The 15,767-nt window shown below is 35.5% G+C and overlaps 2 protein-coding genes across 3 annotated transcripts; one reads left to right on the forward strand and one right to left on the reverse strand.

The window, feature by feature from the left end:
* The first annotated feature begins 8,454 nt into the window (after positions 1-8,454).
* On the forward strand, positions 8,455-11,958 carry LOC121805658 (probable WRKY transcription factor 53). The gene is made up of 3 exons (XM_042205603.1): positions 8,455-9,005; positions 9,109-9,237; positions 11,099-11,958. The coding sequence occupies exons 1-3, from the start codon at positions 8,716-8,718 to the stop codon at positions 11,667-11,669; spliced, it is 990 nt and encodes a 329-aa protein (XP_042061537.1). The 5' UTR covers positions 8,455-8,715; the 3' UTR covers positions 11,670-11,958.
* On the reverse strand, positions 11,886-14,008 carry LOC121805656 (phenylacetaldehyde reductase-like). Of its 2 annotated transcripts, XM_042205602.1 has the most exons (5): positions 13,710-14,001; positions 13,474-13,643; positions 12,754-12,954; positions 12,213-12,583; positions 11,886-12,114 (listed from the first exon to the last, which is right to left on the reverse strand). In XM_042205602.1, the coding sequence occupies exons 1-5, from the start codon at positions 13,822-13,824 to the stop codon at positions 11,976-11,978; spliced, it is 996 nt and encodes a 331-aa protein (XP_042061536.1). In that variant the 5' UTR covers positions 13,825-14,001; the 3' UTR covers positions 11,886-11,975. The 2 variants fall into 2 exon arrangements, with proteins under 2 accessions (XP_042061536.1, XP_042061535.1); XM_042205601.1 differs by having other exon boundaries at positions 13,474-14,008.
* Between the last annotated feature and the right edge of the window lie 1,759 nt (positions 14,009-15,767).

Below are 15,767 nucleotides of genomic sequence, written 5' to 3' on the forward strand. Positions count from 1 at the left end.
ATCGGTTAATAATATTAGAATCTGATAAAGAATTATAACATTATGTCAGGACCTACATGCTAAGGGATAGTCTCAGGTAGACAGTTTCTATGGGGCGTAGGCCTCCTAAAAAGGTAACGGAGACGTGCAAAGGTTTTCTCAGGCTGGACGGAGATTGGCCCTTAAGTGCAAAGGCACAAGGGAGCTTGACAGTAAGACCCACTTTTCGAACAGGGACTGCCTTGGTGATCCGACGATGCATAGTGGAAGGGCCTCCTTTCTACAAACGGAAACAGAGATAAAATCAAACCGATTCCCGAAATGTCTTTCTAGATATTCCTCAATGTCCTGGCTATTCACGGAACGTGGGAAGAAGATGAATATGAGTATATATATATCACTTTTATATACTCCTATAAATTTTGAGTGACATGAGTGAGTAGAATATAAGACTTATTTTCATTTATAATAAAAGTGAAAGATGGTTTTTTTTGGGAACCGACCAAAATAGCAAAAATAGACTTTTATTGTTTGGCGAAGGAAGTACATGCTTGTGACATTCAAGTGCAATAATTGAGTGTTTCAAAAAAGAAAGTGATACACCTTATATGGATGAACGAAAAATGAAACATAGAGTTAAATTATTATTGTGAAAATTAGTACTCCTACTTTTTACAAATTTAAAACGTTAAGCAACTCTTGCGTCATTAAGACATTAATTACGTGTCTTGATCCTATCTAATCTTCTAACAATTTTCAGTTATAATTAATCTACTTCCTTCGTTTCGCGGTAGTTGAGTCATTTCAGCACTCGTTTTGGAAAAATGATAAATACCTCATTCGTCCCTGAAAATTTGTCACACTTTTTTTCTGCACTCGTTTTATAAAAATAATACTCCCTCCATCCCAGATAATTCGTCTTACTTTGACCGGACACGAGTTTTAAGAAATGTAATAAAAAGTGAGTTGAAAAAGTTAGTGGAATGTGGATCCTACTTTTATATTAGTTTTATAATAAAATGTGAGTAGAATTGAGTTAGTGGAATATGAGGTCCACTACCAAAAATAGTAAAAACTTTCAGGGACGAGGGAGTAGTTAAAATGAAAATATAATCTTATTTACATTATTATGTCTCTTACTTTATTTTTTTTTTCACTTTATCTATTTATTATCATTTTTTTTAAATTATTTTTTTTCACTTTTATCTATTTATTATATTTTTTAAAATGATTGCACAAATAAAATAACTTACTACCGTATAACGGAATGAATACTAATTACCAAAGTTTCCGCATTTTTTTTGCAATATTGTTATAGCAACTAACAACGAGCATGGAAAATTTGCTTTTAAACACGTCAAAAATTATGCAATATTGTTATAGCAACTAACAACGAGCATGGAAAATTTGCTTTTAAACACGTCAAAAATTATACTTAATTATTGGTCCTCTAAGTCTAACAATTTTTGACTTGGTATGCTAGAGAGATAGGAGAAATAAGAGAGAGAAAGTGCTCGTTTGACAATTTTACCTTTTTTATTAGTTCAAAAACCGATATTTCATATGTATTGCTCCTGCCCTTTTAGCTCTTTTATATTAATTGAGTCATTTTTTTTTTATTTTAAAGAGTTTTAACAATTGAGTCATTTTTATTTTAATTAAAAAGTAACACCTCTTTTAGAGCATCTCCAATAAGAATAGCCCAGTCATAGCCAAACCACAAACTCCTCCGGCCACATCATCAGCACTAAAACTCCACATGCCACATCATCAGGACAAGCAGTAGCCCAGCCACAATAAACAAAATTATTAAAAATAAATAATTAACAATCACACAAAATACGTAATTAAATTTACGACACATATACGGGAAAATTCAATAATTTCATTTAAATTAAAAAAAGTTCATTAAAAAAATTACATAATTTAAAAAAACCCCTCTTCCACACATGAATTACGTAATTACAAAATTAAAAATTACAATCACGCAAACACGGAATTAAATTTATGACATAGATACGGGAAAATGCAATAATTTTATTTAAATTAAAAAAAATGTAAATTATAAAAAAATTACATAATTAAAAAAACCCCTCTTCCACACACGAATTACGGAATTACAAAATTAAAAATTACAATCACGCAAATACTGAATTAAATTTACGACACAAATACGGGAAAATGCAATAATTTTATTTAAATTAAAAAAATAAATTATAAAAAAATTACATAATTAAAAATAAATCGGCTAGCCGATTCCGGACCTACAATGGCGACTAGTGGATCGGCTAGAGCTCGCCGATCGGCTAGCCGTTTTGTCGCTCGCCGCCTACAATGGTTCGGCCAGCGATCGGCCAGCGCCGGGAATCGGCTAGCCGGTCCGCTAGCCGATCATTGGAGATGCTCTTACTTTATTCTCTCTTCATCTCTTACTTTATTCTCTTTTACTTTATTTAACATCCACTTAACACACTATTTTTAATCTTCATGCCAAAAAAACACATCAATCAACAAGAAACAGAGAGAGTGCTTTAATATAGGAGCTTTTCATATCATTTGCATTATAATTCATCATCTACCCTTCCGTCTTATAAATTTTGTCACACTTTAACTGGACACAGATTTTAAAAAATATAATGGAAAGAAAAAATAGGTGGAATATGAGTTCTATCTTTATATATTAGTTTTATAATAAAATGTGAGCGAAAATGAGTTATTGATGTATATATGTGGTCCATTAACAAAAAAATGGTAAAAAGTAAAAAGTAATAAATTTTATGAAACATACGGAAATGGTTAAATGTGACAAACTTTTTGGGATAGAGGGAGAGTGCATGTTTTATTTTGGTCATATACTTGATACATCACGATAAATGCTTTGGGTGTGTGTAATATAATTCCAATCCAAGTATATAATGGTAATTTCATATTATTGATTAATATATAAATATTCTTAATATATTAAATTATGGTAGTATTCTCTTTGTCTTATAAAAATAAGGATTTTGAGGACAACACTAGTTTTAATACAGAATTGGTAAAATATGATATATAGAAAGAAAAAGGATAATAAGAAATATACCATCAGTTTCCTAAAAAATAGAAACACTTTTCATTTTGATCCGTTTTCTAAAAATAGAAACTTTCCATTTCATTAGGTGGGACCAATTTTTCAATGACATAATTTTTCTTTCTATCTCTCTTATTTTATTAGGTGTTATTTTAAACTCTCCTATTTTTAAGAAATAAAGATAATATTAAATTAGAATCATTCAAAGGTTATTACACAGCAAAAGTGGAGATAAGGTGTTGAATAGTAATATTGAGAAAGAGACCCACCTCCCTTGTGCATTTGTTTTTATACTTTTCACTTGGAATATAGCAAAATATACTACAACTAATAAACAGTGTGAATACAATAGGGAATTGAGTAAATATGTCCAAGGTGGTTCTGTGGGACCCACTATGGCAGTTCACACTTCACACATCTTACAGAATTTATACTATTAAATTCATATTATTATTTTATGAAAGGTAGATGTATACATTTCAACGATAATAAATAGGAGTATGTTAATTGGGAAATTTGTTCTGTTCTATTAAATTTGTTCTGTTATCAACCCGACCCTTTTTTTATATGCATCTATGTCACACTCACACTTATACTGTTAAAGTATAAAATATGTTTTCCACTTTTACTTTCCAATATAAATGATACTACTACACGTTTACAGAAAAGGTCAATAACTAATCACCATGGACATTTATTCGATTGAAATTATTACTAGATGTAGTTTTATTTACAAGTAAGAGATTTTTAATAGTATAATACTAGTACGTTAATATTTGGTTTTGAAAAAAACTACCTAGTATATTCAAAGAAGTATTAATCGAGATTTAGCACAAACACTCCCTCTGTAGTAGAGGCATTTCTTTTCGACACGGAATTTAAGAAAAATTGTTTTAAATGAGTTAAATAAAAGGGGAATAAAGTTGAAAGGAAAAAGATAAAGAGATGAAAAGAGAGTAAAGTAAGAGAGAGTAAAATACTTTTGCCAAAAAAAGAAAATGACTCAACTACAATGAGACAATCCAAAGAAGAATACGACTCAGCTAGAGGGATAGAGGGAGTAGTAAAAGTTGATGCACCTAATTAAGATTAGAATGTCAATCTAGCCGGTTCAATGAATTTCAAGTTAACTATTTATATTTTTTTTTATTTGGTCACAGGTGTATCGAATCCGTCTTTGACGGAATTCGACTAATCATGCTCAACCGAATTTGCGGATTAAGATCGAAAGTCTCCTAACTGGTGGCGTATACTTTCGTTGTAGGTTAATTGTCTTAGAAATTTTCAACAAATATCATAAATATTCAGATTTCGAATTAGGTCAACGAACTAATCAAATTGTAATTTTATCCGACTATAAATTTTTAACTTTTCTAAATTTAACAAGTTATTCAGGTATACTTGTATGTTTCGAATACTAGTAATTTTCACGAGAATAAAATCATATAGATGTGTATTTAAATAAAAGGCAATTTGTCCCATTCAAAATATAGTTTTCACAAGAATCTAACCTATTAATGTGTATTTAAATATAGGCAATATATCCAACTTGGAACGTAACACCCACTATACAAACATAATTAGCTCAAGTGTCATGACATTTCTCATGGAAACCACGTATTTATACACTTTAATTCTCAACTAATAATAATTAGTGGTAAGTAATAATTAATATATGCATATCTTCAAGTGTGTATTTTTTAATTAATTATGAAAGTAGATCTATATATACATATAATTCTGTATTAAACCTACTTTGGAAAACTACGTTAATGATTAGTTGTGCGGGGTGGATCGGATCCCCTACTGTGATTTAAATCACAACACATAATGCTGTGCTTAATACGCAAAACTTTACGCACAAAACGCAGCATCCTTTTTCATTCTCTTATTTTAATATTTTCATCCTTCTTTTTTTCTCTTTTTTCTCAATATGTTCATTCTTGTTTTTATACTTTAAAATACAGAAAAATATTATAAAATCAGTCCATTTAAAATATAATTATCATTCATAAAATAAAATATTACCTCAAAAGTATGTTATTTCAAAACTGATAACTACATTTAACAGTTTCAGATTTTACAAAAAAAAAACAGTAATTAACCGAAAGAAAATGATTAAGAATAACATATTTTTAAGCTAAATATTTTATTCAAGAATGATAAATGTAATTAGAAAATACAAAATAAGAATAAAAATATTAGAAAAAGAGAATGAAAGAGAATGCTGAGAAAGCTGTTAAATCTGAAATATTAATTGTAGTTTTCAGTTATCAGTTTTGAAATAACATACTTTTGAGGTAAATATTTTATTTTATGAATGATACTTATATTTTATTTGGACTCAATTTATAATATTTTCCAGTATTTTAAAGTATAAAAACAAGAATGGATATATTAAAAAAAGAGAGAGAAAGAGAAGGATGAAAATATTAAAATAAGAGAATGAAAAAGGATGCTGTGTTTTGTTCCTAAAGTTTGCGTATTAAGCACAACATTCTGTGCCGTGATTTAAATCACAGTAGGGGATCCACCCCATTAATCGTGCGGGATATAACTCCATTCGTCCTATAAAAATATAGATATTTAAAATAACATGAATTTTAATATATAATTTGTAAAATAAGAAATAAATAAAAAGAACGAGTAATTGAAATATTGTTAGTGGATGATGAGGTTGATCTTATTAAAGAAAATGAAGTTACCAAAAACAGAATGGATTATTTTTATGGGATGGACTAAAATAGAAAATATTTATATTTTTATAGAAGCTAAGGAAGGAGTATATGTTAATTTCTCTGTATGTTAATAATATACTCCCTCCGTCCCGTGCTACTCGCACGTTTGCTTTTCGGCTCGCCACAAAGTCCTTACACTATTTATAATTTAAGTTAGAATTAATGCATTTAATTAATATGTTAGTTTAAGTTAAGAGCTCTTTTATTAAGTGATGTCTCATTACACCTAAAATTCTTTTTTAATTACACAAAAAAATCAATCCCAAATTTACGGCCTAAAATGAAAAGTGCGAGTAGCATGAGACGGAGGGAGTATCAGATAGCGAAATAGTAATATTTAATGATAGAATTGCGTGTAACTAATTAAGATAGTAATTTTTTCACTAGTAATAATCCTAATTAATCGAAGTGTGTATACTTTCTAGAATCCAAGTCTATTATTATAGGGTACTCTAAGCGAATGATTACAAAATTGGAAAGCCGCCCCTTTTATAATATACTACTACTATAGTGGAGTACAATAAACTAGAAAATCTTATTCTAGAATTAAAATTAAATAATTTAACTCTAAGAAACCACTCGGCATTTACAGTGCAAATCGAGACACTTTCATTAATTAACCGTAGATAAAATTATGATTCAAAATACTAAGCTCTTCAAAAGTTATGATACAATGCTTTTGAGATTTGTCAAATTTCTAAATGTTAGCTTAATTTATGGATGGTATGAAGAGAAAATATTTAACTTAGATTATCGAATATAATTTATTTTTAAAATTGAAAAAAAAATATTACTACATAAAATCTGACGTCAAAATATTGAGTCATCATCACATCACTATGGGGGCATATAATATTTTATTTACAAGAATGTGTTCACACAGAATAAATATCATGCTAGCGAAAATCGAAACGGGATGGGATCGGGGATCCCCTGCTGTGGTGGGAGCACAGCAGGGGCTGCTGTGCCTCTCCCATACAAATATTTTAATATTAAATTCAAATTATTAAAAAAAAAATTTAAAATATTTTTGTGAGGAGCAGCAGCCCCTGCTGGGCTCCCACCACAGCAGGGATCCCATCCCAATCGAAACCACGCGGAAAGAAAAGATGTTAGAAGATTGGTGGATTGCTACATTTTGCTTGACTTTCTGGAATTTCATTTATTTAATTTCATGGAAAGTTCTATTGTTTCATGTTTTGTAGATAAGAGTAGAGTAGCATCACTCTTACTATCGTATCGTTTGTCCACCCAATTTCTATTGAATTTCCATGGCTATGTATTCTTTCTCTATCTCTCTAAGAAATTGCCACGAAAAGTCGACGAGAAAAATAAGTTTTTTTCAAAGAAGAGTTGTAGAAGGAAACTAGCTAATTCAAACATTGATTACAAACGCATTGATGTCAATCAATTCGGCGAGCAACACATAATAATGCTCACCAATTAGATTTATATTATTTGGGTTTGATTTTGTATTTTTTAAGTATTTACACACACGAATTATCTCGGACAAAGTAGTACTATCTAATACTACATATGTGAGGAGTGATATAATTTTTGATAAATTTGATAATTACTTTATGAAAGTTTTCAATTTCAAGTGTTGATTAGGATTTATGAGGGTATTTCCAAATTTTTAAAAGCTATAACTAACTCCAAACATTATTCACTATGTAAAATAATCCGTACTATAGAGCCAGTTTATACACTCTGCTCATCTCAATTATTTAAACCCACTTTCAGTCTTAAAAAAACCCCACTTTCTTAATCTAGAAAGACAAGTTAGTTAAGATTAAATAACAATATTTCCCAATTTCAATAATAAAACATCAAACAAAAATCACTAAGAGCATCCGCATTGCTCTTCCGCAAGGACGGCGTCCGTGCCGCTGCCACGGCACACCCATGCCCGCCGCTGAGCAGGGCGACGTGGCTCGTTTCTATTGGCGGTTGGCATTTTCATTTCTTTTTTTAAATCGAAAATAATATCAAAAAATAAAAAAAAAAAATTCAGATTCCAAAAAATATAGCCATTTTACTACTGTTTTTTAAATTTTTTTTTAAATTTTTTTTTAAAAAAATTAATCCCAAAATCATTTATAAATACACACATTCATCATCCATTTAGGCGAAATTCGGCCACGAGTAGTGGTTTTTTTTTTATTTTATGAATTTAATTATGTAATTTTTAATTTTTAGGATTTTAATTATATAATTTTTATTTTTTTGTAATTTGTAATAGTATTCCAGGTATTTTTAATGCATTTTAATATTGTGGAAATATTTTTAGTAATGGAAGTATTTAAATTAAATAATGGAATGGTGAGACCCTTGAGCATGTTCTTGCGGAAGAGTATGAACGTGGGTGTTGTGCTCTTGGAAAGAGCAGAGAGTAAAAAAGTAATAAAAATGGGTCCGAACCCACATTCATGCTATTTGGTATGAGCAGGGATGGGAATGCTCTAATAAACATATCAAACAAAATTTTAAATAATGGGCTGCAATGGTGTGTGGCCACCCTTTGAAATGGTCAGCTACATCTTGATATCTAATTCTACTCCTTCCACATTATATCAATATAATAATCAACATTTAAAACAAAAATCCATGTACCTTTTGCCACTCAATAATATTTTCTTTTTCACATACTTTTTCATAACAATTTTACCCCTTTATAATCACATCCATTCAGCCTCTCTTTCCTCACTCCATCATCACTAAAACCCAACAAAAACTTCACCATCTCCATCTCTCCACGTCCCAAATAATCAGATTCTTGATCAAGATCAAACCTTTACAAAGATTTCACAACCCCTTTTCGAAACCCAGTTTGGATTATGATCTTCAACACTCAGCAATCTTAAAACCCACCTTTTCTTGAATCCAGCCCCAAAACGAAAGACTTGATTTTTTTTCTTCTGTTTAGAAATGGAGAAGGCTGGAGTTCCGGAGAAGAAGAGTGTAATAACTGTGTTAAATGAGGGGAAGAAGCTGGCGAATGAGCTGAAGAGGCAGCTTGACCCCTCCACAGCTTCAACAGAGGCTTGCGATGTTTTGTTGGAGAGCATTCTCTCCTCGTACGAGAATGCAATGGCGCTTCTTGCTCTGATTGGAAACGGCGTTTCTCCAAAGATTGCTGTTGGGAAGCTATCTGATCCGTCGATTTCGATTGAGGGCTCTCCAAGAAGTGAAGGGTCTGATCACAGCTCCAAGAAAAGGTAACTAACTTATTATTTTTTTTGGCTTTTGATTATTGCAAGTTTCAGTCTTTTGATTAAGGTTGTTGAAGGATTGTGTGATTGAATTTCGTTGCTAATGTAGGAAGACTATGCCTAGATGGAATAAGCACGTGCGTGTTTGTTCTGGGGCAGGGGGTGAAGCCCAGCTTGATGATGGCTATAATTGGAGGAAATATGGGCAGAAAGATATTTTGGGGGCTACTCATCCAAGGTTAGATATGAAGTTTTGATAATTTTATTGAATTTTTTTCCTTGGATTTGAGTTTGAGGGCATCCACATAGGGCGCCCTAAAGCCCGCCCTATGCACCGCCACGTCAACATTTTATCCTCCTGCCTGCAGTGGGGCGCCCTATAGGTTTTATATTTGTTTTGTTAATTAATTTAAATGTTTTCAAATATATAAATGCAAACTAATTAAAAAACACAACGATTAAATAGAAACGACAAATAATACATTGATTAAAAAAAAGTTACAATGGTTATAAATAAAAAAAAATTGACTATTCTACAAAAGCCCCAACTTTCGGCGCAACTCATTGATCAACACCTCGCCAAGACGAGGATTTCATCCGGCTGGTAGTTCGTACGGCCAGAGACGTACTCTTCATTCGTTGCCGGAGGTGGCAACTTCTACGCGCAGTGCTTGGTCCGCTTCTTTCTGGTGGAGGCTGCAGCGGCAGAGGGGGCGGCGGCCGAGGGCTCGTCGGCGGAGGGGACTGCGGCGGCGCGACGGGAAGGGGAGGCAGGGCGAGTTGGAGACGACTCAATGTCAGAGAGACCGTACGAATCCGTATTGAAGTCGGGGTCGTACTGCGTGTTGTCGTCGAACGACCGATATTCGCCAGGTTGTGTACCCGGCCACCGTGCGCCATCTCTAAATATCGGGCTACCAGGACTTGAGTATCAACTGGAATCCATTTTATAGCGTAATTTGAGAGTTGAAAAGTGAATCGAAAAGTTACAAATGAAATCTGAGGATGTGGTATTTATATAAACAAAATTTTCGAATTAAAAAAAAAAAACTAAAACGCGTTGCATCGTCCGCGTCGCCCACAGTGGGCGGACGATGGCGCGGACGATGCCCTATCATCCGCGCTTCGTCCACGGACGACGCATCATCCGTCGTCCGCACACCCACAGTGGCGCGCTATCGTCCGCCCCATTGTGAATGCTCTGAGGAGGTGTGGTTTTTTATGGTGAAGTCACTTTTGGTGTGATTATGTTGTGAGTGATCCAAAGTTAGAGGTGAAGTTTTTTTTTGTGGGGAAGGGGGGGAAGTTTTGACTTTGAGGATGTGTGATTTTTAGATGAGATGAAGTCATTTTGGACATGTTTAATTGGTGTGATTTGATCTGACTTTTTCATCAATGAGGAAAGGTGTTACCTAATTGCATCTATAGCTAAATTATTTTGTAGTGAAAATCAGCAAGTTGATGCTTTGTTGTTTTAAATTTGCCACCTACACACACAACCTAAATCATTTAATTCTTTTGCACTGAAAACTAGGCAAGTTGGTGGTGGTTCTGTTGTTTTTTAATATGCCACTTGCCGGACGTCGGATCGGCGTGACGGACGTCCGCCATTAGGCAGCATGCATATGGATACGGACGTCCGCTGCGGACACCGGAGTTCCGCGGCTTTCCGGGACGTCCGTCGGGACGTCCGCTATTGCGTTGACACGACGGACGTCCCGATTTTTTTTATTGTTTTTTGTGGATCTCCGTCGGGATATCCTTGGGGATATCCGCCATTGTGTAGTGGGATGTCCTTATGACGTGGCAGCGCAGTGGGATGTTCTTATGACGTGACAGAAGGTGTTTTTGGGAAGTCCGTCGGGATGTCCGCCGGGACATACGTCCCATTGTGGATGCTCTTAGCAGAATTTGGACCTACACACAGCATTAAAATAAAGAACATTAAATTCATCAAAGCTACTTGCTTTGTCAAGATGCATGAATATACTTGATGTGATTGTTTTACTTGTTACCTTCATTTATTGCAGATCAAGTAGAGTTAGTTTTTTTTTTTGTGTGAATGTATGTTGATTTTCTTGCTTGAATGGATTTTGCAGGGCTTATTACAGATGCACGCATCGCAACACGCAAGGGTGCTTAGCAACGAAGCAAGTGCAACGAGCAGACGAGGATCCGACGGTCGTTGAGGTGATATACCGAGCGAACCACAGCTGCAGGCAGGGCAAGGAAAGGAAGGAACAGGATAGCCTAACGTGTTCCAAACAGGTGATGCTCGTTAGCAATGGGCCTAGCCTTGTTAAAACTGAGAACCGGGATCTAATTGATTCCAAAGAGGAGGAGGATCTTCAAAGCTTCTCCTTCCCTTCCACTCCAATTGAGTGTGAAAATGTGGAACCTCAGTTCTTCTCAGAGCCTAATAGGTTCATCACAACGAGCTACTCCCCCTCGTTCCTGTCCCCAGCCACCTCCGAATCCTACTTCTCGCCATCGCCATGCCTTGTGGATGATTTTGGCATTGGCCACAGCTTTCAGAGCTCGGAATCAGATTTCGGTGAGATCATCTCAAATCCAACACCAGTCACAGACTTCTCATTGGGTGATTTTGATATCTCCATTGATGTAGTGGATTTCGACTCTCACTTCCTAGACGCCCTCGAATTCTTTTGAAATTGTATCCTAGTGATCCTAGCCAGCATTTTCAAGAGATGATGCTGGCCAGGAGAATTTTTTCAATAACTTAGGTAGATTTTTCAAGAATAACTTGTATCACTCTTTTTATTTACAAAATGTAGTACTACTAGGTTTTAGTCCTGTTTGAGCCTAGAGTTGCTGATAGCCTTGGATCTAGATTGATGCTTTGTATTTTGATTTTAGAGGAGGTTCTAATTCGATTAAACATTGTGAATTCAAATAAATTATTCCCATTTGAATTTGATCAAATGGAATTACAGACAAAGTAGTATATTATTTAATTCAAACAATGTTGCCTAGTCTCTTGGCACAAACAATGCTGTCATATATGATCTTGTCTGCATCACATATGTATTGGAATCCCAAATCTTGCAGCTTTCTTGAACCCCATTTGGTCTCCCTTTTTGTATCCTCAACAAACCTAAATCAAAAGCAACAGAACTTATTTTCTTGAAAAAATAAAGGATCCCATAATTTTCAATACTGAAAATACAAAATTTTGAGATGAATCAATCTTACTTTGGTGGGATGGTTATGTCTGGATGAAGTTTCTGAATGAGAACTGCAATCTCAGCTGATTTCAGGAAAGCATTAGCAACAAGAAATCTGCCATTGATGTCTGGATTCTCCATTGCAAAAATGTGTGCTTCAATCACATCCACTATGTGTGCAATTGGCACTTTGGACAGCAAATCCTCCACACATCTCAAGCCTTTGTACAATGTCCCATCATCCATGGCCTGTGCAATCAGCACAGCCATGCTAGCAGAGGTGAAACACTGCAGTGTTTCGCCTCCAACGAGCCCACAGGCGAGGCTCACCACTTCTATCCCTCTCCCATTGTACCGCGCCACCTCTTTCTCTGACTGCGTCTTCGAGCTTATATAGTCCTGTCATAACATGAAAGCGGAATCCCTTATGTGGCAGGGGTGGACGTTGAAAAATATAAGGCTATACACAAAAAAAAAGGAAAAGGGATGTGCTGATTGGGGGGCTCGAGCACCCCCAATCTGACCATCCATAAGTAGTGGTTGCGAATAATTTAAGAAAGACTACATACAGAGTACATTTGGTAGGAGAGATTGAGAGGAGTCCAACAAGTCTCGTCCACGACGTCCTCATAGCCGGAGGCGTCAACTTTTAGAGGTGACGCCGCCATAATGGAAGCAGTGTAGATTAGCCGCTTCACCGTGTTCGATCTAATGCAGCTCTCAGCTATGATCTTCACCGCACCCACTCCCGCCTCACTAGTATTCTTGTACTAAAACAAAAGAAAACATAATCCGACGATGAAATGATGAAACGCCTCTCTATAACTGAAACAAATAGTATTATACTAAGGGGGTGTTCGGTTTGCAAGATTGTATCCGGGATTAAATATATAGTGTGTTTAGTTCATGAGATTCAATACCACAACTTAATCCTAGATGGATAAACATGGAATAATTAGTCATAGCTAACTCCCTATGACTAAAATAATCTCACAACTCAATCCTAAATTATATTTTAGTACTCCCTCCGTCCAATAATAGATGTCACACTTTCCTTTTTAGTTTGTCCCACAAAAGATGTCATATTTTCATTTTTGAAAAAAACTCTCTCACATAAATATAAAAATTATATTTTCTCTCTCCATTTAACACACAAAACAAAACCTCTTAAAATCTCGTGCCGTCCCACAAGTGTGATATCTTTTATGGGACGGAGGGAGTATTATTTTATCTAGGAAACCGAATACCACATAAGTTAGATTTACATAAAAGAAATTCAAATTTGTAACCTTAGAACTATGGGAATAGTGCAACATAGGCATGGCTAAGTGAAACACAAAACTGCAGCCTTGGATTGCATCTTCGAAATCAGTTGGATTATATATATCAGCTTCAAACAGTTTCAATCTTGTCTCAGCATGAGCAAGTCCTTTTAGCAGCTCCACTTTCGTAGCATCGCCTTTAAACCAATCGAAAAAATTAATAAATAAATCATGAAGATAATACTTTTGAAGTATATGTATACCTAGACTTTTGAGAGTGGCATGAACTGTGTAGCCTCTCTCAAGAAGAGTCTTGATGAGAAAAGAGGCTAAGTAGCCTGCACCTCCGGTCACACACACCTTCACACTCTTTGCCATCGATCTCCTTATTTCTTTTGCTAATTCTTCGGGTACCAAATCGAAGCAAACTCTGAATACTAAATATGGCAGTAAAATAACTGGGATCAACGTTGGCCGTTGAGAATATAGGGAGGAACAATTCACTATATATCTTCCCAATCATACATACAAAGAGTGCTGGAATATTTATGTGAGTATATATGGGATACCATTGACTTTGCTACATTGAAAACTTGAAAAATGTATTTTTTATTGCAATAATTTTATATGTCATGACGAACCCTATGTCAGATCTATGATTTAACTTGTTTGTTATTGTTTACAGTATTTTTTTTTATTTTCCTCACCAACCAATTAACTTAGTTAAGTAGTGTATAATAATGTACTAGTCTAGAAGAAGCAATGACTAAAAGATAAAAATGGATACAATCAGTAAACAGAAGACTAATTAATATTGCAAAACACAACAAACACAAACGTTTAAAGACACAAATACAATAAAAAGAGACATGTACTCGGTCTTTTAATTTATAGCTAAGATACATTTATTTGATTGGTGAATTTATATTATGACCAACAACATTAATAATCAAACCACACTGCCAAATTTCTTAGCACTAACAATACTGTCATAGATTATCTTGTCAGCATCACATTTGTACTCAAATCCCAATTCCTGTAGCTTTCTTGAGCCCCATTTAGTCTCTCTCTTTGTGTTGGTTTCTGGGATTACAAAGATAACTACCGGGCGTAATACAACCCAAAAGAAAGAAAAAGGAAGAACTGAACTTAAAATTACAACGTATAATCGAAACTACTAAACCAGTGTGATTAGCCGAGTCGAGGAGGCCTCTTCCCGCAAGACGAGATACGCCCCGGTAGTGCTCTTCGGTTTGGCGTGTCGTCCCCAAAGGTAAAACGGCTACGTCTCTATTGATGCAGCACCGCAATCAGCAGAGCTCCGGCGAACTGGATGGAGGAGAGGGCAGAGCTTCGACAGAAAAACTATGCAGGGAGAGGGAGAGAGCTTATGATGCAGAATGCTTTTTGAATTGTGTAGTGATGCATGGAATGGCTGGCCTATTTATAGGCTCAGTCCACTGCAGGGGGTCAACAGCCATGATGGCTGTCATCATGGCAATTCGTAACCGACGTCGGTTACAGGCGTGTGGCAGGAGTGTGCCATCCGTGTGTGGAGCGTGTGGATTTCTCACGTGGCACCCGTGACTGTGCCTCGCTTGACGACGTGTCAAGCCACTTGGATTGCTGGCTCGGCGGTGGTCCAAAAAGAATAGTTTGGGCCAAGCACTAAGCCCAAAGACCAATTGCCAAGATCCAAGTCCAAGTCCAAGATCAAGATCAAGATCGGGATCGGGCTCGGGCCCGAGGCCCGCGGCCCGCGGCCGCGACCACGAGCACGAGCACGGGCTCGGGCTCGGGCGGGCGGGCGGCGGCGGCGGCGCGCGCGTGTGCGCGCGTGTGGGCTCTTTCACCCATCTTGGTCCACTATAATTATTAAGTAACATAAAGTCACTTAATTTATACACATTAAAGATGTGTTAATCCTCCAATGTGGGATAATTAACACTATTTAATTATTCCCTAAGCTCCATCTCCAAGCTTTAATTAAAAGCTAATTATGCCCAACTTTAATCCACTATTTCTCACTCACCGGAAATCGGATTTGAGAAAGTGAATATACTACATTTACCTACGTAAAATGTAGATCGACGCTATGTCATTTAATTTCACAAAATTAAATGTCTCGTCACATTTATTATTTGGTCAAAATCCATTGACCGGGCATATTTAATCCATGATTTTTACAATCCCCCACATGAGTGGAAATAGCCGAATGCATATGCATGCAGACACAAGCTCAACCCTCGCGAGGTATATAAGCATAAGGATAGGTAGTTGTTGACTTTGAACCCTCCATAGTCGACACCATCGGATACACA

Source organism: Salvia splendens, chromosome 5 (assembly GCF_004379255.2).
Source record: "Salvia splendens isolate huo1 chromosome 5, SspV2, whole genome shotgun sequence".
Classification (NCBI taxonomy): Eukaryota; Viridiplantae; Streptophyta; class Magnoliopsida; order Lamiales; family Lamiaceae; genus Salvia; species Salvia splendens.

Bases quoted from the DNA above. Each gene is read 5' to 3' on its own strand.
- LOC121805656 (XM_042205601.1), bottom strand. From the start codon at position 13,824: ATGGCAAAGAGTGTGAAGGTGTGTGTGACCGGAGGTGCAGGCTACTTA. The intron at 12,955-13,473 runs GTTACAAATTTG...CTTTTGTTTTAG, and splicing joins ACTATTCCCATAGTTCTAAG to TACAAGAATACTAGTGAGGC. The intron at 12,115-12,212 runs GTAAGATTGATT...CTTTTGATTTAG, and splicing joins GACATAACCATCCCACCAAA to GTTTGTTGAGGATACAAAAA.
- LOC121805658 (XM_042205603.1), top strand. From the start codon at position 8,716: ATGGAGAAGGCTGGAGTTCCGGAGAAGAAGAGTGTAATAACTGTGTTA. The intron at 9,006-9,108 runs GTAACTAACTTA...TTGCTAATGTAG, and splicing joins GATCACAGCTCCAAGAAAAG to GAAGACTATGCCTAGATGGA. The intron at 9,238-11,098 runs GTTAGATATGAA...TGGATTTTGCAG, and splicing joins TTGGGGGCTACTCATCCAAG to GGCTTATTACAGATGCACGC.